The 25,795-nt window shown below is 53.0% G+C and overlaps 1 protein-coding gene and 1 long non-coding RNA gene across 5 annotated transcripts; both read right to left on the bottom strand.

Moving 5' to 3' along the window:
• Window positions 1-269: 269 nt before the first annotated feature.
• On the bottom strand, window positions 270-15,953 carry LOC116269678. The gene is made up of 2 exons (XR_004177337.1): window positions 13,686-15,953; window positions 270-888 (listed from the first exon to the last, which is right to left on the bottom strand). It is a non-coding gene; the product is annotated as an uncharacterized LOC116269678 (long non-coding RNA).
• Window positions 15,954-16,413: 460 nt separating this feature from the next.
• Window positions 16,414-24,302, bottom strand: FXYD2 (FXYD domain containing ion transport regulator 2). 4 transcript variants are annotated; one of them, XM_021926591.2, is made up of 6 exons: window positions 24,069-24,302; window positions 18,857-18,895; window positions 18,584-18,658; window positions 17,127-17,163; window positions 16,934-16,964; window positions 16,414-16,780 (listed from the first exon to the last, which is right to left on the bottom strand). In XM_021926591.2, exons 1-5 carry the CDS (start codon window positions 24,085-24,087, stop codon window positions 16,940-16,942), a joined length of 195 nt encoding a protein of 64 aa, XP_021782283.1. In that variant the 5' UTR covers window positions 24,088-24,302; the 3' UTR covers window positions 16,414-16,780; window positions 16,934-16,939. The 4 variants fall into 4 exon arrangements, with proteins under 4 accessions (XP_021782283.1, XP_009185637.1, XP_009185635.1 ...); XM_009187373.4 differs by having other exon boundaries at window positions 16,414-16,783; window positions 24,069-24,289; XM_009187371.4 differs by lacking the exon at window positions 24,069-24,302 and adding an exon at window positions 20,813-20,989 and having other exon boundaries at window positions 16,414-16,783.
• Window positions 24,303-25,795: the final 1,493 nt, after the last annotated feature.

The raw sequence follows: 25,795 nt of genomic DNA, 5'->3' as shown, positions 1-25,795 counted from the left end.
GATTTTAATATTATAGAAAAGGTCCTCATCTACAAATCAGAAATCCTAGGTTCTTGTGTCATCTCTGTCTCCATAGCCAGCTGTGTGATCTGTGACAAGTCACCTTTGCCTTTCTGGACCTCAGTTTCTTCACCAGTGAGGTGAAAGAGTTGGGCTAGAATGATCACCAAGATCTCTTCCTAAGACCAAACACAAGGTAAATGCAAACAAATATGCACATTCCCCCCTCCCACCCCACATAGGTGTATAGGGTGTACCCACAAATGTGTGCAGGCAGAGAAACAGAAGCTTTTATGCACAGATATTCAGAAACTAATAGGCACAAAAACATTACACAAAATAAACAGTGTTGGCTTCAAATATATCCACATACATCTAAAATTCCATCTTCTTGAGATGGGATGAATCATTACAATTCATAGAGTATGATGCCTATATTTAAAAAAAATAGCATGTGTCATTAAACTACCCAGGTTCTCCTTAAACCCAAATTCTGTCTGCTGGTCTCAGAAGATGTCTAGGTATGTTTGCCACTTACTTTCTCATCATTCTGGATGATAATATTATGGCTCTAAGCTCACTGGAGCAAAGGGTCGAAAGCTCTGGGGCTCTGACAGTACCGATGCTGTCTCTGAGGTCCCATTGCCCTTGTTCAGGCTGCTGTCTCAGCAGTGACTTCAGGATGGTTGGTCAGGGGCTGTGGAAGCCCCCAGCAAGGCAGGAGTCCCTGGAAAACTGTGCCTCTCTCCCGCTGTTCTTTCTCAGCTCACAACTCTGAAGTCGGTTGAGAAGCCAACCCAGAGAGGGTCCATGAAGTCTGGATTTGATGGAGCTGAAGCTCATTGTCACATTTCTCTCTGGAGAGTGGTGGTGTGGAAGGTATGAAAACTGAGAGAGATAGGGAAAAAAAGAAAGTGCAATGAGTGGAGCTAAATTTGCTGGCTTCCCAAGTCTTCCGGCATTTCTTCTGGCCCATGGGTCATTCACAAATGTGCTTATCACATTTTATGAAAGTGTTTTCTACGCTGGAAAACCTTCACCCTTCTCAAGTACCCAGTGCCCCCTTTTTCACCTGTTTAAGGCTTCCCATTCAGCAGGGCCTGGTCAGGTACCCCCAGTTATCCCTGACCAGGCCTCCTCTGGGCTCCCACTGCCTCAGACATCTACTTGGTCCATGGATCTCATCCCTTTGTCTAGAATTGTGGCTATTTATGCACGTGTCTGACTTGTCTCCTCTTCTAGACACTGGGCTCTGACCCTTTCGATTTATACATGCAGGCCCTAGCCTGGTGCCTCCTGGCTCTAGGGGAACACTCAGTAAATGTTGATTTAGTGACCAGATGGGCTCATTCTTACAAGGTAGCAGATATCTGATTACAGCCTCACATGCCATGCCTTCCAGAGAGATGTCCTTTAGCTGGGATCAAAGCCTTAAGCTTGAAAGTTTGTTTTGTTTTGTTTTTTGTTTTTGTTTTTGTTTTTGAGATGGAGTTTTGCTCTTGTTGCCCAGGCAGTGGCGTGATCTCGGCAGTGCAGTGGCGTGATCTCGGCTCACTGCAACCTCCAACTCCCAGGTTCAAGTGATTTTCCTGCCTCAGCCTTCCCAAGTAGCTGGGATTATAGGCATGCGCCCCTGAGCCTGGCTAATTTTATATTTTTAGTAAAGATAGGGTTTCTCCATGTGGGTCAGGCTGGTCTCGAACTCCTGACCTCAGGTGATCCACCCACCTCGGCCTCCCAAAGTGCTGGGATTACAGGCGTGAGCCACCGCACCCAGCCGAAAGTTCTCGTGTGAGAGTTTCCAGTCTCTAAGAGTGAACATTTGGCAGGACATTAGACCCCGCAGGAGTGCTGACCCCTAAAACCAAAGAAGTCTCAACAGTTCCTGCTCAGCCTGCATCACTGTGGTCTTCACAGTTGTCATCTTAACCCTGTAGGCAGCGCTTTTAGGTTCCAGAGGCTTTATGTTTTCGTCCATTTCAGATTCTCACCAAAAAGGATCTGGATACACATGCCAGAATTGTTTTGATCATTATATAGATGAAGAGAGTGAATATCAGAGGAGCCCCAGAAGCAGATTTGGGATGCTTATACCATGACACTTACACAGCTCAAGCTTCAGGTTCCTTTTGGGCCCTAGTAACGTGTTCACATGGTCAGATATGAAAACATTTGTAGAAAGTTTAACTACAGTCAATCACGGCTGCTACCCTTCTCTGCTCTGGCTTCTCGGTGGGTCTGGTGAACATTCTGAGGGGATCTGACTCTGGCTTGGGATTGGTGGGATGTGTTTATATGGTTGACAGGCCATGCATATACTTCCAGGGCAGGGAAAGGCTTGCAGGAACTCTCCTATCACCGACTGGGCCAACTCACCGTGCTTTGTGACATGAAGTTGCAGAGCCAGAAGTTGTATCACAGTATAACTGTGCCCTCAGGTGCCTGCACCAGAGGTGTGTGTGTAGTGTAGGAAAGACAAGGTTTGAAATGCATGGAGCCAGAAGCCAGCCTGTGTAAAGCTGTGAGCAGAAGTAATGTAAAAAAATTTTTTTTAAATTTAGAAAGCATTTTTGAGGTGTGTCAGTTAATACAAATATTATGCTGTCTGGATTTCATGATGGCATTTATCAGTTTTCTCAAGATTTGTAACTTGTTGCAATTTCTTTTTATCGTTCTAAATTAATAATCACATTTGATTATTAATATGTCAATAATCATATTTTACCTAATTTTGTATTCGTAATTGTGTATTGTTTTCCTTAGAGAGGTCTAAGCTTCCAGCCCTCAATGGTCTAAGCTTCCAGCCCTGCAAAACCTGAATCCATCCCAGGAGCTTTCCTTGGGTCACACTGTGGCCAGGGACTAGGTTCTTTGGATTCTAGCCAGGGCTCCCCCCTTGCCTCAGAGGTCTTGAGTCTGTATGTCAATCATGTGTTTGTACAGTGCTGTTCACACAGAAGCCCCCTTGCAGAGGTTTTCCTCCCCAGAGAAGAGAAAGTCAAGGCCCAGGCCCATGGTGGTGACCTTGACTTAGATGATGAAAGTTCTCTTCCTAGAAAGTCTGGCCATTTCACCACGGGCTGGACTTGCCAGTCCATGCGCTGGAGGATCTCGGGACGGGAGACACCTTGGTGCTGTCCTAATGCCTTCCACGTTCTCTCTGCAGGGCAGCATCCCTCCTGTCGCTGTGACTGGCCACCAGCGTTGTGGACCGAGACCCTCCTCAAAGTCCAGGAGTTGCTACAAAACGCTAGCAAGCCCTCCAGCCACTCTGAGCAGGAGAAATGTGCTCCCCAGAAATTCCACCTGCTGGAGGCCAAAGCCACGGCTCCTGGGGTGCCCCAGTGGTGAGCGGGCTGCAGTTTGGGACAGGGAGGCTGAATAAAGATGTTGTCTGGAGACCACGGGGAATGTTGGCTCCTCTGTCACAGAATCTGAGAGGGGGCAGTGCCTTAGAGCTCACCTCACCTGGCACCATCTCACACCCACTGGCTTTCTACACTGACCCAACAGGTATCAACTCAGTCTCTCAAATGCTGCCAGGGACAAGGGGCTTGCTCCCCACACAGACATGTATCTAATTTCATTGCCCACAGTCATGCACACATGCTTTTCTTTATCAAGCCCAAATCTGCCTTAGCTCTCCGCAGTTCAAAGGATGTGGCCAATCTCAACCAAATGACAGCTATTCAAATATTCGAGAACTGCTACCGCAGGCCCCCACACCTTCCTTTTGCCAGGCTGCATATCTTTTTTCTTTTCTGACTAAATTTATAGACCTTTCCCTGTTCTGGTTTCCTTCTTTGCTTATATTCAACTTTAGCAATATCTCATCTGGGCATGGTGGCTCACGCCTGTAACCCCAGCGCTTTGAGAGGCTGAGGTGGGAGGGTCACTTGAGCCCAGGAATTCAAGACCAGCCTGGACGATATAGAGAGACCCATCTCTACAAAAAAATTTAAAAATAGCCAGGCATGGTGGCGCATGCCTGTAGTTCTAGCTACTCAGGAGGCTGAGGTGGGAGGATCGCCTGAGGTTGGAAAGCTGAGGATGTTAGTGAGCTGTGATTGTACCACTGTACTCCAGACTGGGTGACAGACTCTGTCTCATAAAATTAAAAAATAAAAATCTCTCTTAAAACTGAATAGACTCATGCATCCAGATGAGGTCTGAGCAGCTCCAGTCCAGCAACATCACCCCCTCAATAGGTAGCTGATCTTCTCTTACTGTTGTCCAATGTTCTGTTGGCTTTCCTGGGCTGACATGCCAATCACTCTGGACCACTATCCCATGAACTTCTACTGAACTGGCCTCCTCGGCCTGTAATCCTGATGTGGATGATTTGAGAGAAAACATGATCCCATTCATCATTTGGTGAAAGTTAGGAAATGAGGTGTTGCCTGGGTCGAATGGTACTTACTTACACAATGGGGGGCTCAGAATGTCATCTAAGGTCCTAGCCCAGCCCCAGTGAGGGTGGCAGAGCTCAGGTAAGAATGCAGCAATAAGGTTCCTATTTCAGGCCACAATGACATTGAAACCTAGCATCTTTACCAAACTTGACCTTATTTTTAATAAACCCAGCTGAAAACAAAGAAAAGATCTAATATAGCATTTCACAAGTGTTTCACAAGAAGGTAACAGGTGAGGTGCAGAAAGTGATCTATGCTCAAATAGGTTTGGAAAAGACTGGAATAAGCAAAGGTAAATAGGTTTTTGTGGGAGTTGTTTTTGTTTTTGTTTTTTACTGCAGGCTTTAACACACTGGTGGGCATCGTCAATCTCCAAGTGGTACAGTGTGAGGTTTTTGGGGATCTATTTCCCGCTTCTCCCGGTTAAAAACTCTGTTCTTTCACCGTTTCCGGTCCACACTTGGCCTGGAGGAAGTACATTTTATTGGTTTACTCATTGTTTTGGCAAGTCTGTGCCCAGTTCCCGTGCAAGGAGTTCCCTGATCCCTGGAAAGTCTAGCACAGAGTCCCTGCCCTCACGGAGCTTGCATTCCAGTGGAGAAGAAGATGTTTAAAGAGCAACATAGGGAGGCCTACATGCTCAGAGTTGGCAGGTCAGAGTGTGAAGGGACCTGGGGAGCATCTCCTGCAAGTTCCTTGTTCTTCCCAGGAGGAAACAGTGGCTGGCAGGTGAAGGGCATCCCAGGTCACATGGCAGAGTCAGGGCTTAGGTCCAGGGCTCCTGACTGCCTGGCCTGTGCTCAGCTTTGTGGTGTTTACCTCCCTCCCAGGCCCTGTTGCCCTCAGTCTCTCGCCCACCTTGTTCATCACTCCATCCTCAGCACCCAACGCAGGTCTTTGATGACTGTTTGTTGAATGAAGCTATGATGATGTGGCTGGGTTAGATGATCTTTATAGTCTCACCTACAGCAGGGGTTCGATGAGTCTGTGAAGAGAGCTGCTTAAGCTCAGAGAAAGGAGTGGTCAACAAAAACCAAGGGAGGATGTGAGTTGGGCTTGAACAATGGGAAAGATGTGCAGAGAGGCAGGGAAAAGGCCTCCCTGCGGGGTCTCAGGAAAGCTTGACTCTGCGGTGTGTGTCTACGCATCTGAGACACCCACACACCCGGCACACGGCAGTTCAGAGTTGTGTCCTCGAAGACTCATCGATCCAAACTCTAAGCTGAACTGGCTGGCCAATTGTTTGTCTGTATCAGCCAAAGTATCTTCTTCTTTTGGCAAATTATAACCAGAGCCCTGGATTCCTACTAATGACAGTGATTATAATTGAGTGCTTGCTGTGGGCCCAGCACTATGCTAATTCCTCCAGATGCATAATCTCAAAACAACCCTATAAGACTGGTATGATTATTATCAACCCCATTTTACAGACAATGAAACTGAGACATAGAGAAATTAACTAAGTTCTCCAATTCACGCAGTCAGATGCTCAAGGCAGTCTAATTCTGTGTATTCACATTGATGGTGGTAGTAGTGTTTCTGCTGTTACATTTTTTAAAAGTTTGAACGTGGAAAATTTCAAGTATATACAAAAGTGGGGAGAATTGTAAAACGAATCACTATGCACTCATTTCCCAGATGCTACAATAGTTGACTCATGGCCAGTTTTTTGTTTCATCCATGCTCCTCTCCCATCACCATGAATTTTTCTGAAGCAAATTTCATGTTATATAATTTCATCCATTGATCATTTTGTGTGCATCTCTCAAGGATGAGGCCAAGTCCTCATTCTCAATCACAATACTTTTTGCCTCCTGACTGAGAAGTTCCTTGACCAGGGGCACCCGCTTCCCCCAAGCCACACGCCAGATTTCAGGCTAGCCACTGCCCCACACAGTGGGCATAGAGGCAACAGGCCCAGGGGATAGGCTGTCCCCAGCTCCTCACCATGCAGCCTGAGCAAATGGCATCTCTCTGCCTCCTCAGAGTGAATTTTTATCGTTGAAGCCCCTGCCATCGGTCTAGTTGCTCTGCAGATGGGGAACTGGATGTGGTGGCTGCTTGGTGGGGTTGTTGACATAAGGATGAGTCTTTCTTGACCGGGTCTGTCCTAGGCTCCAACCCTGGCTTTGCCCCTAATCTCAGTGCCTACTTCAGAATGATTTATGGGGTGGGAGGTCTCCTCTGCCTGGGAGGGGATGACTCCCTACTCCGCCTGGCCTAAGAGCAAGAAGTAGGGATGAGATGGAGCCAAGAACCTGGAGTCAGAGATTCACTGCACTTCTCATGAGCTGGGAGGACCAAGTCTCACCTTTTTGATCTGTGGAAGTGGGAACAGAACACCGACCCCGCAGCATGGCTGTGAATGTCTAAGGAGATGGGCAAGTTGTCTCCGCGGAGTTGTTTAGCTAGAGGAGGACACAGTACCTGCCATGGCCAGCAGGTGTCGCCCAAAGACGGAGTACGAGAAACCTTTGGGCGGGACGGGGGCTCCTCCATGGAGAGTATCTTTCAATATTAAATACAGCTGGACTTGGAAGAAGTGGAAGAAAATTCAGCCTGAAGGGTTTCTCCTTTGAAAACTCAGTCTGGTTCTGGCTTTCATTGGAGTTAAAAAAAAGTGGAGCTTTGCAGTTTTCTTTTCCTTTTTTTTTTTTGGATTGCTCCCTCTGTCACCCAGGCTAGAGTGCAAAAGTGTGGTCTCGGCTCACTGCAACCTCTGCCTCCCGGGTTCAAATGATTCTCCCGCCTCAGCCTCCCGAGTAGCTGGGACTCCAGGTGCATGCCACCACACCCAGCTAATTTTTGCATTTTTAGTAGAGATGGGGTTTCACTCTGCTGGCCAGGCTGGTCCTGAACTCCTGTCCTCGTGATTTGCCCGCCTAGGCCTCCCAAAGTGGTGGGATTACAGGTGTGAGCCACCATACCCGGCCTGCAGTTTTCAAAGTATGCTCACATGAAGATCCCACAGCAAGACAGGCATCAATATCCCCATGTTACAGATGAGGAAATTGAGGCTTCAGATAGCAAGTGACTTGCTGATAATTATGCAGGCACTAAATGACAGAGCCACTAAGTGACAAAATATAGAATTAGAAGGCCTTCAGACTCTATATTCTGGGCAATCTGCCGACACATTCCTATGGGTCAAACCCTTAGGAGGAGTCCTGAGACTGTGGCTGGGCAGTCCCTGCCCCTCTCGAAAAGTTAATAGGCGCATGCCCGAAGCCCCTGGCATGGGACATGCTATCCGTTGACAGCATTTACCATCTCTGGGTCTCAGTGGCTCCGAAACCACACAGCTACACATGCACACAGGCACAGGTGAGGAGGAGAGAGAGATCCCAGGCTACAGAATCTTGGATCTGTTTTTTCTATTTCCCAGTATTTGGATGTAAGAAGCTTAGCATAGGTCTGGGGGCTGGCATTTGGGAAATCTTGGACTAGAAGATAAACTAGAAGGTTTATGTTCTGTAGTTTCATAAACACTATCCACTTAAGCTTGTCAAAAACACTAATAAAGTGTCTGGCATATACTTAATAGTCAACAAAAATTTGCTGAATAATAAATGGCTGAGAAACACGCAATCACCCAGCCCAGCAGAAGCCTTGGTGAACATTGCTTCGTCCCTCACCCATTTTACATGTTCATAACACTTTGTGGCGTACATATCTCGTTTACACACATGATCTCATTCAGTCTCTTTAATGAGTTGGATATCACAAACCCCATCTCACAGATGAGAAAACCGAGGCTCCGAGACACTAAAGGACTTCCCTAGGGCTGCCCAGCTGGTCAGTGACCGAGCCAAGCTCACGGCCACGCCTGTCTATCCTGCTCCAGCAGCTCCGCCACTGCCCCGCCCCTGCTTCATATCATTTCCACTGCGAAGTTTGAGAGGAGGAAAAATCCTTCCAGAGAGAATGAATCTTCCACATCTGTTGGGGATGCCTCAGATTCAGGAGAGGCGACCTTGGAAGCTTGCTCTGAGACCCCGGGCTCAGGAGAAGTCTTGGGACAGGTCCTGGGAGGCCAGCTGCCGCGTCTGCACTCCTGGAAAGTGCAGTGTGGGAAGGGTGGGAGCTATGGGAAGGCGGGGGGAAGGGCGTGGCTCTGATGGCTGGAGAGGACATCCCGCCTCTCTGGCCCACTGCTGGATGTGACTCTTCGGTCCTCCGCGGAAGGAAGCTCCAGGCCTCCACACAGGGAACCTGGTGTCTGCCTCCCCCTAGTGCCACAGGACGGGATGGTGGCGCGGCAGGCTGCTGTGCAGTGCAACATAGACAGCGGCCAAATTCTCCACTACACAGGTCCTGCCCTTCACCCCAGTCATGTCTCGCAGTGAAGCCGGAGGCTGGGCTCACTCCCTGCCCCAGCCTGTGTCCTTGCCAGCCTCTAAGAACTACTGGAGGAGATGAATGGTGTCCTCCAAAACAGACCTCTGATTCTCAGCTGAGGAGGCCGAATCGCTGCGCAGGGCTCCAGATGCCAGGTCCACCCACGCACCCTCCTGGGTTGCTCTGCTTCTCCCCAGTTCCAGCACAACTAGCAACGCACACACTCTCTCACACGCATTCACATACACACTCACATATACACACTCACACACTCACACACACACATACATTCATATACACATAGTCACACACACACATTCACACACACATTCACATATACACCCACACTTAACATTCACATGCACACTTACACATTCACACGTTCACACACTCACACACACATTCACATTCACACACACAGTCACACACACACATTGACATACACACATTCACACACGCACATTCACATACACACATTCAGACACATTCACTCACACTCACATTCACACACACATTCACACACTCTCATGTACACACATTCACATACACACATATTCACACACTCACCAATACAATCACATGCACCATTCATGCACACTCATACATGTACACCTATGGATTCCATAAACTTCATACATACACCTTAGTCCACACACAATCAAGCATGGCCTACACACACACACACATACATTCACACACACGCACTGTAATGCCACAATCACACAAGTAACACATTCATGCATACCTCAGCATACCACACTCATGGATGCACAATCTCATACACTCATCCACACAATCACACACACATTCACACACACATTCACATACACATACACACACATTCACACTCATTCACATACACACACATTCACGCTCACATTCACACACACACTCACACACACATTCACATACACATATTCACACACGCACATTCACACATTCACACACACATTCACACACACATTCACATACACACATTCACACATTCACATACACATTCACACATACCTGCTACACTTCACACACATTCACATATACATATTCACACACATTCACATATACACCCACACTCACATTCACATACACACATCTACATTACCACATCTACACACAGTCACACATAATACATTCATACATACACACATTCACACACATTCACACACTCATGCACACACATTCACATACACACATACACACACACGCAATTGCACACTCACACAATCAACACACATTCACACACCCATATACACGTGCACACACAATCTCTCACACAAATACATTCACACTGTATTTCTCCTGCATTTGATGGACGTTTAGCTCACATACACACATTCACACTCACAGAACTCACATATACTCACACACAATCTCACACGTACACACACACACACAAAGGAGAAACCTATAATCAAGAAACTTTTTTCACAAACTAGCCCTGCTTTCGGTATGGTAGTCATAGACCACCCTCCGCTGACTTTGAAGTGAGGACTCCACGGCTGAGCTGGCAGAAGGCCCAGGAGGCGGGGCAACCCTAAGGCTGGGCCAGCCAAGTCTACGCTGTGGCCCACGTGGTGCCCGGGAGTGCGTGGGGCTGGGGCCCATGGCTGCGCCAGCCTCTCCCTAGACCTGGCCAGTCTAAGGGCGGACTCAGGGGCCTTTGTCCTCCCTGCACAATTTGTCCTGAGAAGCAAGCACGGGACGGAGCTTTCTCAAACGCGGAAGCATTGAAGGAAGGGGCAGTGATACCTGGCCGGGGACAGGAAAAGCCGCAGCGTCGCCTTAACGCTAAAAAGAGCCTCAGAGGTAATCGACCTCACGCAAAGAATGTCCACAGGCTAAAGATAGTTTCTCCATTTAGGGAAACTGAGTCTCCAGGGGAGCTTGCACATGCATAGTTCATTATTGGCTAAGCCAGGGCTCAAACCCAGGTCTGCTGATTCCAAAGCCTGTGACCTTAACTGTGAGGCCAAGGAAGAAGGGATCATGCACACCTCAGACCACCCCAGCTGCCTACCCTGGCCCAACAACTTCCTTGCTCCTGGGGGCATGGAGCAGGGGCAGGGGCGGCCCACCTGCTGGGTAATCAATCACTCCTTCATTCCTCTAGGCCACCAGTTACATGTGCACTCAATGAACATGTATGGAGGGTGCACTAGGTGCCCAAAGGGGGGCGAGGTACTGGGATCAGTGGGTGAACTTTCAGATGCAATCCCTGCCCTCATGTAGCTTATAAGCAGTGGGGCCTCAGATGTGAAGGCAAGCTCAGAATTCACGGGATTCGGGGTCCCCTGGCAGGTGCCCAGGGTGCTAGAGAGAGCAGGTCAGGAACACTCTCGGAACAGCAGAGGCCCAGCCTGGCCCGTCTCACTCCTGCCCCCTGAGGCGGGTGTCTGCGGCCTCCAGGCTACTCCTGGATGATTTTATCAGCTGTGTTGGGAGCATATGGTCCTCGGACATAAGGCCTGAAGTAGTATTTGCTGCAGAACAGAGGACACCGGGCTCCTGTGTGGGCTGGGTTTGGCACGCACTCGGTTACTGATTGATGGGCCATTCAGGAAACAGAGACCACAAGAGAATTCAGCGTGCTCCTGGCTCGGGGCCAAGCCAGCCTCATCTCCTTTGCTTTGTCAAGTGTGTCTTTTTGTCTGCCTTCATCACTTGCTGGGCGCCTCTGTGTTCACTGACAGGAGGACGCCAAGCATGTATTTGCAGGGACTGTGGGGGTGTACCCAGCTTTTCTCTAAGAACAGCTATCCAAGGGGTGGGAGGGAACAACGGGGTCAGCCACAGCTCTCCCCTTACCCCTTCCCCTGAAAAGTTACAGCTCCTTGACGTGTGAGCTGAAGCTTGGGACTTTTGTCTTGTGTCTGTTTTTTCCAAAGCCAAGTCCAGAGACAGACCAGGGCCTTCCCAAGGTCACACAGCAGGCCAAGAGCAGAGCTGGCAGTGAAGCCAATTTTCCATCTTCCACAGTGTGGTCTGCGCAGAGCTGCAGGCAGGGCTTCCAGGGCCACAAAGTGCTTCCCCAGCTCAGGACGTTCCCCTCTTCTCCCCTCCCTGCTGCCCTGCTCACCGGGGGAATTCCTCTCAGTGACACCAAAGAAGCCCTTTGGGGAAGTGACAGTGAGCATTTCTTGAAAAGGGAACCAAGTTTAGACATCTAGAGACAGTAGCAGCCATGGTGACTGGAGGCCTCCTGGGGCTGAGGAACTTCGGGTGTCACTCAGGGTGACAGCAGGTAGCCCAGCAAGCCCATAGGAGCAGGACAGGCCAGGCTGGGCCTCCACTGTTTCAGGAGTGTTCCTGACCTGGTCTCACCTGCACCCTGTGAAGGGAAGCTCAGAATTCAGGGAGATTCGGGGTCCCCTGGTGGGTGCCCTGCCCTGGTCCCCTGCCCTGCCAGGGGACCCCGAACCTCCCTGAATTCTGAGCTTCCCTTCACATCTGAGGCCCCATGCCTACAAACTGAAAATCAAATCTGCCAAAACAGGGCTTGGGGAGCTGCCACTCCTGAACACAGCTCGTCCCAGTCCATTCTAGACATGAGGTCCATCCACGCCTGGGGGAGACCCCTCCCTCGGCCTCCCAATGCCACCTTCTTTGCCCCTCCAGTGTCAGGTTGAAGCTCTGGGAATGAAGGTTCGAAGTTGTAAACCGGATTTCTTCCCAAGTCCTCAATCACTCAACGGCAAACTATGAAGTGTCTGCAGCCTGTGGCTCCTCCTGCAGCCAGACCTGGGAGCGGGCACTGAGTCTGAGCCCCGGGTTTCTTCCAAGGCTAGGACACTCGGGCCCCTCTGCGGCTCTCCCAGGGCAGCCCTGGGCTCAACACTGCCCTCCCCATGTCCCGGAAGGAGGCTGCTGTGGCCCTAGCTCTGAGGCCCAGGCCCAATCCATCTTCCCAGCCAGTGACTCGCTCTGACAACAGGGCCGAGCTGCCGTGGCATTCGCCTCTGATCTCCGCTGCCCAGGCATTTGTCAGGCAGCCTGCGAGGAATGAAGAATGGGCGCTTGGTGAGGCACAGATTACCCGCCCCAGAGGCCCTTGCTGAATTGCAGTTCAGAGCTCAGCTGCCTGGGGCCACGGATCAACAGGGAGGCGACTAACCTTCCCCGCAGCAGCCCCTGCGGTGTGGAGCAGAGGGAGGGTTGAAGCCGGGAGAGCCTGAGAGGAGACTCTACACCACCCCCTGCCCTGCGCCTTTCTTCACACAACACCCCTCACTCCCTCCACCCCCAGCCCTGTCTGTCTAGGCAGCCCACTTCCTTCACTAGAGGCAGCACCAGTGGAGACGCTCAGTTCTTTGGAGCACCCCTTCCTTGCTCCCTGTACAAGAGAGTTCAGAATTGCCGGGGCGGGGTGGAGATTTCCCCTGATGTCCCAAAGCATTTAGAAAAACTGGAGGCCTATGCCAGGGGCACCCTCACCCTGGACAGGAGATCAGCCTGTAGGAGCTAGAGACTGGCCTATCTGAGGCTCTACTTCCTGTGATGGGGAAGTCCAGGCCACCCCGTCAGGGAGGGCCCACCAGAACCCAGCAGAAGCCCTTCTGCCCCCATGCCCACAGGGCTCTTTGGAGCTGTGCAGAGGCTGGGTGGGTTTGGGCGGTGGACCCTTTAGCAAGGGATAGGGGTGGGACTGGCTGCTGGCTCACAGGCTAATTCTCCTGGCCCTCCCTGGGCTTCCTGCCCAGCTCTTCCTGTTCATGGGTACTGTGAGGAAGGCCAGGACTCAGCGGACTTAGCAGAGACCCTGCAACCCCATTGCCCAAGGCCAGCACCTCTGGGCCTGGGGGCTCTGGAACTGCTCTCCCAGGGGCTGGCGGGGCAGAGCTACCTGTCCTCTCCCCAGAACGTGAAACAAGTCCAGTTTCCCTTGGGCCCTCACCTGCTCCACCTCCTGCGTTCCCCTCACCCTCGCCTGGCCATGCTCACCTGCTAAGCCGTGACTGTCACCTTTTGCTCCACTTTGAGTTCACCTGGGGAGGCAGAACCACCACCGACGTCCCATCAGTTGAATCAGACTCACTGCAGCTGGGGTGAGAAGAGCTACTCAGGCAAAGCCTCTTTCCCCTCCCTCCCCACAAACGTCCCTGCTTGACTTCTCTGCCCCTCCCCATGTCCTACTGTCGTTGATTTACTCAGACTACAGGGTTAGAGGCGTCGCTGTTCCCCAGGCTTTGGGGAAGATACGTAGATCACGTGGGGTCTCTGCCTCTGGGAAGGAATGAGCACTTAAGACTCCACAGCCAAGAATTACCCCAGAGTGGGGCAAGTGCTGTACCTGGAGGGGGTGAACAAGCGGAATGAGAAGAGCTGAGGGCTTTCCTAGGAAATCAGGCCACCAGACGGACCATTCAGTAGCCAGGAGCCCCTCCTCCCGGCAAAGGCCCTTGGAAAGGTTGAGTTGAAAACACGCAATTGGAGGGGATTCGGCGCAAGCCACATGCTCCCTCTGGTGGTCAGAAAGGGAATTGCGCCCTCAGATGGAGGCTGTCGTGGTCGGAGTTGTGTGATTAAGAGTAATTCACCCAGTCATTTCCCAGGCTTGGTACATCTTTGTGACTCAATGCAGGTCTGAATTGTGGAAAATCCCAAAGTGAAGCGAAAGTTCAGTAACTGCCAGCCCACGTGACCTTTCTGGAGAGGGAAGGGAAATGTTCACAAGAGTCCTGGCTAGGAAGCAAGTCCCAGGCCTCTGAATGCTACCTGGGGCCATGGGGCTCATTAAGCCTCGGCCTGCAGAGGCCACCCCCCAAGCCTCATATTCAACCAGGCTGGGGGAATCTGGGTACGTGGTGGTTTGAAAAGCCCCTCAGGTTCAGACCTGATAAAGCCTCACATTTCATAAGGAGGGAGGACTTGAGGCAGGGTCAGCGAAAGGAAGTGACTCATCCAGAGCAGGTGAAATTTCCCTTTGAGGGTGGCAGGCTGGATTGTCCTCTGTATGGAACATTCTAGAAACTTGACTCTTCTCTAGTGCTCTTATGTGGGCCACAGGTCTGGAATATCCCTCTTCCTCTGTGCCTTGCTGCTGCGTCCAAGAGGCTTTGGGAGCCCCCCTCCTCCTGAAAGTCCCCCTGGCTGGACCTGCCCCATTCGTGTTCATTTCTCCCAACCTCGAGGGAGAGCTCAAGTGTGTGCCTCTATCTCCTGCATAGAAAAACTGCATTCCGTTTAAGGGTTTGGCCGACACCAATGAGTCCACATTTGGAGTGGGGTATCATAAGGACTTGGTGCTAAGTTGTAAGTCACCAGGCCTTCCTCTGTGTGGCTCCTGGTCTCCTCTGGAGTTTCTCCCCCCAACCCCAGGCCTTCTCTGTTTCCCCTTCACTCTCCAAACCCCCAGGCAGTCAGTGGGGAGTCCACCTCCCTGCCCCACCAACTACTCCCCGTCCTTTGGATGTTCGTATGGTGGGAAGAGCTCTGGAAGGGGAGCCAGAGACCTGAATTTTACCTCTGGCTCTGACTCAGGCTGGCCATGTCACTCTGGACAAGCCACGGCCTCTCTTGGAGCCTCAGTTTCCCCTTCTGTAAATTGAAGATGGTCTGTTTTGCTCTCTAAGGACCCTTCCCTGCTCAAGCCTTCTGTGTTTTTAGGAGAGTTGGTGGTTATCAGGGACTGGGGGAAGTGGATTAAGACAAAGAGCTTAATTCCCAGGTGGAGCGGGATCCATCCTGCCTCTGGCCCCCAAACATGCCCTGTTCATTTCCTGCTCCAGTAGCTTGATTCTCCTGCCAGTTCTCCTCTCCCCTCCTTCAAAAGCTTGCAGGCCCAGATGAGGAAGCCAGACGCTAGGTGGTGCCAGAATCCCACAATCCCTCCAGCCTTAGAGGCCTCTGAGTGAAGGGAGGGGGAGGAAAGGGGGCTCCTTCCTGAGTGCAGAAGCTCCCAGAGGCCTCCCTCCATGACCTCAGCCTTGGACTCATAGCAAAGGGGGCATGGGCATTAGGAGTTGGGCACTGGTGGGCAGAGTGACCTGGAAGCATCTCAGGCTGAGGCTGCCCTGAGTGGGTCCCTGCCTGCATGGACGGGGACTAGAGCAAGTGTGTCGATGGTCTCACTCTCACCATCTGTTCCCTGGCCCCAGGCCCTGGAATTAACCAAGCCTCCAAATAGGTGGCCCCAAGAGTGGAAAGAGGTGGCCTGAGCTCAGTACCAGGAGGGGACTGGGAAGAGGGCTGGCTCCTTCAGGACATGTGCGGAGGCCCAGCAGCAGGCCCCTTGGACCCACCCACCCTGGCCCAGGGGTGTACATGTGGAAAATGGCAGAGCACAGGAATGTGACCACACACAGGATCATCTTGGTAGCCTGGGGCCTCTCCACAGCAACTCCTAGGCAGGGTTGCTTCCAGGATCCCAGCAGCAGCGCCTGGCGCTTGGGGCAGAGGCCTCGTGGGTATCCAACAGGGCCGTGGCTTTGACCCCCTGGGCCTTTCAGACATCCCAGGTGCATAAAAGCCAGGCTGAGGCCTCTGTCCCCAGGGCTCCTGCCAGTTCAGGGGGTACAAGGAGTGGCCTACAGATGACAACACTGAACTTCTTGCTTTTACAGGCAGACAGGTGCCTGAACAATTACTTGAAAAAACAAATGAGACCCGGCTGTATTTGTACTTGAACTTGGAGAGGCTGGTGGTGACAGAGGAGGCAGATAGGCAGGCAGGCGAGAGAACAGCGGTCTCTGACGCTAACTTTATTATGAGCATGAGGTGGCAAGAGGCAGGAGGTGGCGATACCATCTGGGGGTCACATTGAGTCTGGAGCTTCCTTCTGCTCAAGCACTGGCAGTGACGGGGACAAAGGTCTACAGCCCAGGGAAGAAGGGGAGGTAGCAGAGGCAGGGCCTGGCTTCCCAGCTGGCCCCTGTGCAGTGGGTGGCACTGCCGAGGCTGAGAAGACAAAGGCAGGTTGGGGCTGGGCAGGTTGCAGCAGAGGTTGGGGTTTTATTTCCTCCTTGTCCATCTCACTTTTCTCCAGGGCTCCTCTGTGATCTCCTGTGGCACACACTGCACGCCAGGCCCTTGGCAATCATCTGAAACACACCATAGGTGACAGACCACCTGGCTGATGTGTGGGTGACCCTAAAATTCTCCCCTACCCAGTCCAGGAGCCAGAATTCTTCACGGTTGCCCCTAAGCCTGCCCTCCCCTCCCGCCACCTTCCCCGGGCCCTCCTCGCATACCTGCTGTTACAGCTCATCTTCAGTGATTTGTCTGGTGGGGGAAGGAAAAGCAACAGGTGAGAGGACCGGGGGAGGGGTGGGTCTAGGGATCCCTGAGTCTGGGGACCCCTCCACAGTGGCAGAGACAAAATCCTCAGCCCACCCCTCTTCCCCAGCCCGGAGCCCTTCATCGGTCACCCCGGGCAGCGCTCACCTGCGCTTCTTATTGGCCCCACAGCGGAATCTTCTGCCTTGAAAAGAGAAAAGGAGATTTGTTTCCATGGACTCGTTTTCCAAGGAGACCCTGGAAGACTCAAAATTCTTCCAGTCTCTCCTACCTCCCTCCTGCCAGTCAAGACTGCAGGGTCAGTCTTGGAGGCCACGTTTGACTGTCCCATTTTATTTTATTTTATTTTATTTTATTTTATTTTATTCTATTTTATTTTTTGAGACAGGGTCTTACTCTGTCACCCAGGCTGGAGTGCAGTGGTGCATAGCTCACTGCAGCCTCAAACTCCTGGGCTCAAGCAATCCTCTTGCCTCAGCCTCCCAAGTAGTTGGGACTATAGGCACATGCCACCATGCCCAGCTGATTTTTTAAAAAAACTTTTTTTATAGATCGGATCTCACTGTATTGACCAGGCTGGTCTTAAACTCCTGGTCTCAGGAGATCCTCTTGCCTTGGCCTCCTAATATGCCGGCATTATAGGCATGAGCCACCGTGCCCAGCCTTCTTTCTTTTTATGTAAGGCTGAATCACAGGCATTCAAGAACCTAAGTCAGTCAGTCAGCAAATGTTTACTGGAGCAGATCCATGGTGGGCTGTTGGCATATCGAGAGCAGCAGCAGACACTGGGCCATCATGGTGCCCCCAGCACAGATGCCCGGTGAACACCTAGAGAAGGATGGCAGCAAGTCCAAAGCAGAGCCCCTTGCTTAGGCCACTTGCCTCCTGTGCCTATGTGCTCAGCTACCACCCCGCACCGCCCTCCGGGAGCTGCCATGGGCAACACGGGAAAATGGGGAGACCCACAGGACTGTGTCCAAGCCTTCGGGTGGGGTGCAGTGGCACAAGTGCATGGAATTCCAGAGCCCACAGGTGTGCTTCCTGTATCTTCTTTCCATGGGTTGTGTTTTCTGTGTGTTTTTCTTTGGGTTGGACCAAAACAAGTCAATGTGCAGTTATTAAGCTCCTGCTGTGTGCCCCTCGGGGCTTGAGGATACATAAGTCTCCTTGTCTCCCCCAGAACACTCCGAGTCTGCACTGGACCATTCTTAGAGCGCTGTCCTGACTGCTGTGTCTTTGGATGCTAGCCCTCCTCTTGTGAGGCAGGTGGGATCATCCCTATTTAACGGATGAGTTTGGGACCATGGTTAGCAGTGGGGGGCCTAGTGCCCCTGCCTGGCCCTCCAGTTACCCCGCAGGTTCACTCTCACCTCCAAGGTTCCTTCCGGGCCCACTGGAGGGTGCACTTGAGCAAGCGGGAACCTTACACTGTGCTCCCAGAGCCTGGCACCCCACCGGGCACCTGTTCCCACATCCTGCAGGGGGTGTGCGTGGTGGGGAGGCTCACCCCTTCCTTGGGGACTCCGGAAAGCCAGCCTGCTCAGCGGCTTTGAGAATAGACGTGCCCCAGCCAGCACCCCTTCCCTGGAGGCCACCCCACTTACTGAGGAGGATGAGGAGTCCCACGATGAAGGCCAGCCCGGCGAAGATCAGGCCCCCATTGCGGACAGTCTCATAGTCTCGGGAAAGAGAGGGCAAGAAGAGTGGGATGGGTGGTCTCTCCCAGCAGCCATCTTTCCCCGCAGCCCGCCCGCAGCAGCCCGTGGTCACGGGGGGAAATAAGGGGCACAGAGCATGGACCTGGGACTGGGAGAGGCCGCTGCTTGGTGGGAGGGGTCCTGAGGGCTCAGGAAGGGTGAACAGGGTCCCAGGCTTACCATAGTAGAATGGGTCCACATCCCCTTTGGGGCTGCCACCTAGGAGAGAGCCAGAGGTAGGATGAGAGGAGTCACCAATGGTGGGCCAGCCACAGGAACAGCTGGAATTCCCTGTCCTTCCCTTCCCAGAGGACCCCCAAGGGTCCAAGCGGGCGAGGGGAGGCTGGGAACGGAGTGTTGCTAAAACCATCGCCAGCAGGCTTCTGCTCTAGGTGGCTTCAGACACAATCAACTGGGGCCCAGATACCGAGTGTCAGAGGGGGATCTGTGCTGTCTGGGGGGCCTCTGACCACTCTGGAAGGGAGACGATCTCCTGCTCCTTGATTCCTACCATGGTAGAAAAGGCCAGGAGAGGCCTCTCCCATTAGACTCCCAGAGGCCTCTCTCCACAGGACCATTTGGCTATCAGGTGCTTAGCAGGTATTTGTGAAATGCATGAATAAATAAAACAGAACCTTAAAGTTTATCAGACAGAAGGAGGAAGCTGAGCCCAATGTGTAGACTTGTCCAAAGTCCTAACGATAGCTGAGACAGACCTCCTGTCCTACGTTACCATCCTCAGGGGAAGCAGATCTAGTTAAGAAACATTAATATATAGTGCTGGTCAGGCACCGGGCAAAAGCTAACAAGAGCCTAACTCATCTAACCATTATGGCAACCTTATGAGGTGTCAATGTCATTCTGGTGTAATCCACAAGAAGATGGAAGTACAGAGAAGTAATTCCCCCACAGTTATAGAGCAAGTCAGGAGTCGAGCTGGGGTTTGAACCCAGGCAGCAGGGGGTTGAGAATGGAGGTGCATAAGCCCTTTGCTCTGCTGCCTCTCAATGGCAGGAGAGAAGGAGCCCATCAGAGGCAAGTTCCTGCCCCTGCCTCCAGTGGCCTCCCCCGGATTTGGAGCTGCTCAGCAGGCAGGTCTCACAGTGGTGCCCTGCAACCGAGTACACTTACCCCGCACACCCAGAAGGTGGCCTGGCCGGGACGCTTCTGCCACATCTGAGGGCCACTACTCTTTCCTGGCCTGCTGGAGCCCCTTCTTGTACCAGGGAAGTAGAGCCCAGGAGGAAGGAATGCGCAAGTCAGCGCCTTCCAGGCTGTGGCAAACTGTGCCCCTGGGCAGTGGTGAGACTCAGGGTCTGGCAAGCCCAGCTGTCCCCAGCAGCCAGTCCCTGGGCCAGGAAAGGACAGGCCAGGAAGAGTCAGTGCCCATCCTGACGGGCCTGAGGTGCTGGGTGCTCAGGGAGACCATGAGGGACCCAGCGTCTGCGCTGTCATCCCAGATTAGGTTCAGGCCTTGTTCAAGATCATATGTGGATTAAAGTGTCAGAGCAACAGCTAGACCCAAGTCACGACTTCACCACACACCCTAGGAAACCTCCTCCTCCATGGTCACCTGGCCCTGAACCACTTGCCGAGACCCTCTCTGCCCAGCACCCTCCCCTTTCTGCATCTGGCTCAAAACCCACCTGTCAGCAAGTGCCCCTCTTGGTTTCCAGGTCTGAGTCAGTTCCTGTGACAGGAAGCCTTTGAGGTGTGTGACTTGAACTTGGGGGGCTCTCACCCCAAATCCAGCCTAGGAAGGCTGACCAGAGGGGCCTGCTCCTTCCCCAGCCAGATGGACCCCGTCTGCCTCCTGCCCAAGTTCAGATGGTCTAGCAAGATGCATTGAACTCAGGGCGGGTGTGTGCCAGGAGGCCGAGGAGGGACGCTCAGCTCTCCATCTTCTATCTGCTGCCGTTCTGCCACTCAAGTTATCTTTCTTTGGGGTTAAAGCAGGGTTCTCTTTTAAGTTGCAAATTTTCTTAGAGAGGAGGCCGACAGGAAGTGGGGCTGGGTACTCTGAAAGGCTGAGGTGGCAGAAGAGGGAAGGGTAGAGTCCAGCTGACCCTGCAAAGGCAGGCCAGTCAGAGCCACCCAGCCTCACACACGCCCGGGCACACACACCAGCACACTCACCACCGTCCATCGACAACCCAGTCATTTCCCCAGCTGAATGGGCTGTCTCCACTCCCTTCTTCCTGCTGTCTCTGCTTTTTGGAGAGTGTCTGGCTGCCTCCGCGGGGTGGCCGGGGACGAGGCGGGGGCATTAAACATTAACAGTGCCAGGTAATATTTACCCTGGTCACAAGAAAAGCAGCAGTGTGGATGGAGGGGCTTCTGCGGCAGGGTGAGGAGGCGCGTGGGGAGGCAGGGGCAGGGAGGAGCTGGCTGAGTTTCTAAACCCTCCCAAAGGAAATTTCCAAAGAGAAGGGCTGGGATGGGTCATCGGTGGTGCTGTTCTGCCAGCTGGGGAAGCCACAGCTGGGGCGGTGGGAACAGGAAAGTGGAAAATGTACAATCTCTTCAGTGTACACTGTACTTGGGAGCTTCCGGGGGCAGTGTCAGGGGTCCCATACGGCCCCCAGCCCAGGCAGGGCCCACCGCACCAGCCACCATGGATGCCACAGCTGCAGCTGCTGTTCCTTATGTGGCGCTGGAGGCTTTCCTGCAGTGGTCCCTAGGAGCCTGGCCCACTGCTCCCCCACCACATCCCTGGAGCACCCCCAAAGCCCACCAGCAGTAGATCCTCCAGAAGGGCGCTTCATCTGTCTTCCTATTCATCCATCAACGTGCACCCTGCAGGTCACACCTCAGTCGGAAGGGCCCCAGTCATCCCCAACTAATTTCTCCTTCCCTGCCGCCCCAGTACTTCCTCCTACCACCATTTGGCCTGGCTCTCGGATTGTTTCCTCGCCAGTTTACCATGGCGCATGCAGGATCCTTAAGGACGGGGCAAGACTTTCATCGCAGGGAGAATCCCCTGCTTTTATGGTTTACCAAGCACTTTCCTCATTGTTATCTCCTTAAGCTTTGTTTCCCATTTTACTGATGAGGCAGGTGTCTAAGGCACAGAGAGGTGGGGGCCTCGCCCAGGATCACACAGCCAGTGTGGGGGAAGTGGAGAATGACAGTCAGGCCTCTTGCTGCAGGAGGCAGCTGCTTTCCACACCTCGCAGGCAGCCTCCCGACTCCACTGTGACCTCCTTCACCCCGGGACTCCTGTGCTGGGTAGTCGTGGGTACTGTGGAATCCTCGTTAAGTTCTAGTCCATTGAATTGGCCTCCAGAAGAGGCTGAAGCCCAATGCCCACCAAACAGCCAAGGTCGGTGGCCAGCGGCCACCAGGGGTGCTTGAGCCCTGCTGAAGGGAGCCACTCTATCTATGAATCCTCCCCAAGGAGGGGCAGGGCTTGACACTTGAGTTCACACCCTGGCCTTCAGTGGTCTCAGTCAATTACTTCACCTCTCTGTGCCTCAGTCTCCCCATCTGTAAAATGGGCACAGTACCCAGCTCCTAAGGTGGTTGTGAGGGGAAGTGAGATAATGCATGCAAAGAGCGTATCCCGGGGCCTGGCACACAGTGAGTGGCATCATTGTTACTGTTATATGTGTGCTGATTGAAGAAATAACAGGCATTAGCTTTTGGCAAATGTTTGCTGTGGGATATGGAAAAGCCAGCCACTCTCCAGTGCAAATGGGCACGAATGAGTGAGCTGGAGAGAATGTCATGGCCCTGAGGATCAGGTGTGCAGCTTCCTTCTGCTTCCAGAGCCAAGGAATATATATCTGTGCAAACATCCCAGCAGAGCCAGCGTTTGGGGAAGATGGGCCATGCGCCAGGTTCTTGGCATGCACTGCATCACTTAGTTCCTGCTAGCGCCGTTTTACAGATAAAGAAACTGAGGCTGCTCCTTTGCTTTCCACAATAGTCCCTGGAGGTGGCCAGGGCAGTGTCATGATCCCCACTGGGTACACCAGAAAAACCGAGGGCAGGAAGGTGAAGGGACTTGCCTGAAACACACAGTTAATGGCAAACCGGAGGTAGAAAGCCCAGACCAGACCCTCGAAGGTGTGCTACCAAAGCTACTGCTGTCTCCACACAAGACAAGGTGCTCCCTTTACTATACAGGAATGTGTCGTCTTACTGGGTTTTGTCTATGTTTGTAAGCCTCCGTGGATTCTTCGGGAATAATAAGAGTGTAAAAATAAGTGGGAAGTTAAATAAATTCATCTGTCTATCTATCTGTCTATCTATCTATCTATCTGTCTGTCTATCTATCTATCTGTTGACAACCCAATCATTTCCAAATGGACTGTCTCCTCTTGCCTCTTCCTGCTGTCTTTGCTCCTCGGCGGGGTGGCCGGGGATGAGGTGGGGGCATTAAACATTAACAGTGCCAGGTAATATTTACCCTGGTCACAAGCAGAGCTGCAGTGTGGATGGAAGGGCTCCCACTGCAGGGGGAGGAGGTGCCTGGGGAGGCACTTATACATGGATGGATAGATAGATAGATAGATAGATAGATAGATAGATAGGGAAGATAGATTGATCAATAGATAGATGAATAGGAAACAATAGTTGGAAGCTAGTTGCATTTTTAAACTCTGTGTGCAAGGCACCGTTTCAAACACTTTACAGAAATTAATTTTTGTTTTTTTTTTTTTTGAGACGGAGTTTCGCTATTGTTGCCCAGGCTGGAGTGCAATGGCGTGATCTTGACTCACTGCAACCTCCGCCTCCCTGGTTCAAGTGACTCTCCTGCCTCAGTCTCCTGAGTAGCTGGGATTACAGGCATGCGCCACCATGCCCAGCTAATTTTGTATTTTTAGTAGAGACGGGGTTTCACCATGTTGGTCAGGCTGGTCTTGAACTCCTGACTTCAGATGATCCACCCACCTTGGCTTCCCAAAGTGCTGGGATTATAGGCATGAGCCACTGCACCTGGCCAGAAATTAATTCTTTAATCATCACAATGACTCTTACAAGGTAAGGAAGGCATTATTATCACCCCATTTCATAGAGGAAGAAACTGAGGGCCAGAAAAGTTAAATAACTTGCCTGAGGTCAGATGGCCAGAAAGTAGGGGAACCAAGATTTGAAGCCAGCAGTCTGGCTTCTGAGTTCCTGCATCTCTGAAGGACGGATGGACAGACAAGTAAATGAGGTGGTTGGACAAGCTGCCTTCCCTGCCCTCGCAGCTCAGAGATGCTCTGCCACGTTTCACGGCAGGCCCGCGACTCCATACGGAGATGCTCTCTTTGGGACATTCTGCCTCTCTTCCCTTCTGCCTTTCCTGCACTTCTGGGGAGCTTGTGGGTGCACTTGAAAGGGACGGGGCTGGCACCTGTGTCAGAGCCTGAGCAGGAGGAGGAATGGGGTTCAGAGGACTCACCCAGGTACCACCTGTCCATAGCAGGAGCTGCTGGCTGTCTCCGGGAGTGCAGGAGAGCAGGGAGGTGCCGCTTGCCCGGGGCCTGGATGGAGAGTGGCACTCCCTCCCTTCGCACCTCAGGTGAGCCCACAAACAGGAAGAGACACAGGCAGGGAGGAGGGGCTGGCAAGGGAGCCCTTACCTCGTGCCCACTTGCTAGGGCAGGTTGGGGCAAGGGATCCACGTGAAAGCCAGGGGAGATTCTCTGACCTCCACCTGGCACCTGGAGATGGAGAGGCCGTCAGATGCAGCAGAGCCAACCACAGCCCCAGCCCTGGCCCTCTCCCTCGAGAGGCTCCATGCCGCAGCCGGCCCAGGGTGCCCGAAAAGGGTACAGGAGCCAGGAGGAATCAAGGAACCCAGTCTTCCCCAGGTCCCTGGGCTGGTGGCAGCTGAGGGAGACCTTCAGGGGCATTGGATGGGTCCCCTGAACGTTACTCCGCTGCACCTCCGTCCTCCAGCCCAGCTGGGCCGTTGCCTGGACGTATCCTGCCCAAGACCCAGTCTATAGCTAGGCGTCCCCTGAGACTGGGAGGCCCAGCTGCAGTCTCTCGGGGGAGTGGGAATGGTTTCCAGGACCCTGTCCTGGGACCTAAGGCACCGGTCCCAGCTTCCTGTGTCGTTCTGGTCGTTGGCAGAGAATGGGGAGCAGCTGCGGGTCTGGGAGCCGGAGCTGTGATGGGGGCTGCTCCTGTGGCCTGCCCTTTCCGCAGCTGAGACCCCTCACTCAGCCCGCAGTGGCTCGCTCAGCCCGCAGTGACTCACCCCAGCTGTGATGTCAGGCCCACCTCTCACACCTCAGAGGGCTCAGCTGGAGACACCAGCAGCCTAATGAGGCTCTGGGGGCTGCTGGTTGGTATCAGAGGGGAATGGCCAGAAGACAACACTGCTAGGCCTAGGGCAGGGTCAGATCCAGGAGCCAGCAGGGAGCCGCAGGGAGCCCCACCAGGCACAGCAGCCCACTAGGCAGGGTGTCCCACCACACAGGGAAGCCCACTACGCTGCCCAGGCAGTCGCTGTTCCTCGGCCACCAAGGCCTTGCCCACAGCTAAGCTGCAGTGAGCAGTCTCTGTGTAGCTGACTTGGGACCACAGGGTCTCCCTTAGGTTCCTGTGGCCGCCCTGGCACGGCCACCCCAACGCGGACACAGAGAAGCAGGGTTGGGAGGGGCTGGCTCTGGCCCCAGCCTCTGACCGGGCTCTGGTCACTGTGACTCCTGCCTCTCTGTCCCTCCTTTGCAACACTCCCTGTCCTGAGGGGAGGACTCATGACATCCCAGGGAGCCCTCACAGGGCTGAAATGGAGACCAGGAGGTCTAGAGAGGTGCTATTTCTTACCAGGATGGGCTGAGATCGGCGCTGGGGTCCCTGAGCACAGCCCTGACTCCAGGCTCTCTGCACCTTTCCCTCCAGACCACCCTGGAGGCAGGGCCAGCCCTGCCCTGGGGTAGGTAAGAGCTCGGCTGGCAGGCGGGCCTGTCCCATGCTCCCAAGTGGAAACCTGCCCACTCAGCCCAGAGCAGCCGAGTGGAAATTCCCCGAGCTGGGGATAGAGAAGTTTACAAACCTCGAGGCTGGGTAAGACTTAGAGGTACCTGGTCCAAACATATTCTAAGTGGTTCGGAAAAGTGGAGCTCTCAGCCAAATCCCCCCCACCCACCCTGCCAGTACACACTCCGTTCCCTGCCC

This window comes from Papio anubis, chromosome 12, assembly GCF_008728515.1.
Source record: "Papio anubis isolate 15944 chromosome 12, Panubis1.0, whole genome shotgun sequence".
In the NCBI taxonomy this organism is placed as follows: Eukaryota; Metazoa; Chordata; class Mammalia; order Primates; family Cercopithecidae; genus Papio; species Papio anubis.
Note: the sequence above shows the minus strand (reverse complement) of the source record. Positions and strands in the feature narration are given on the sequence as shown.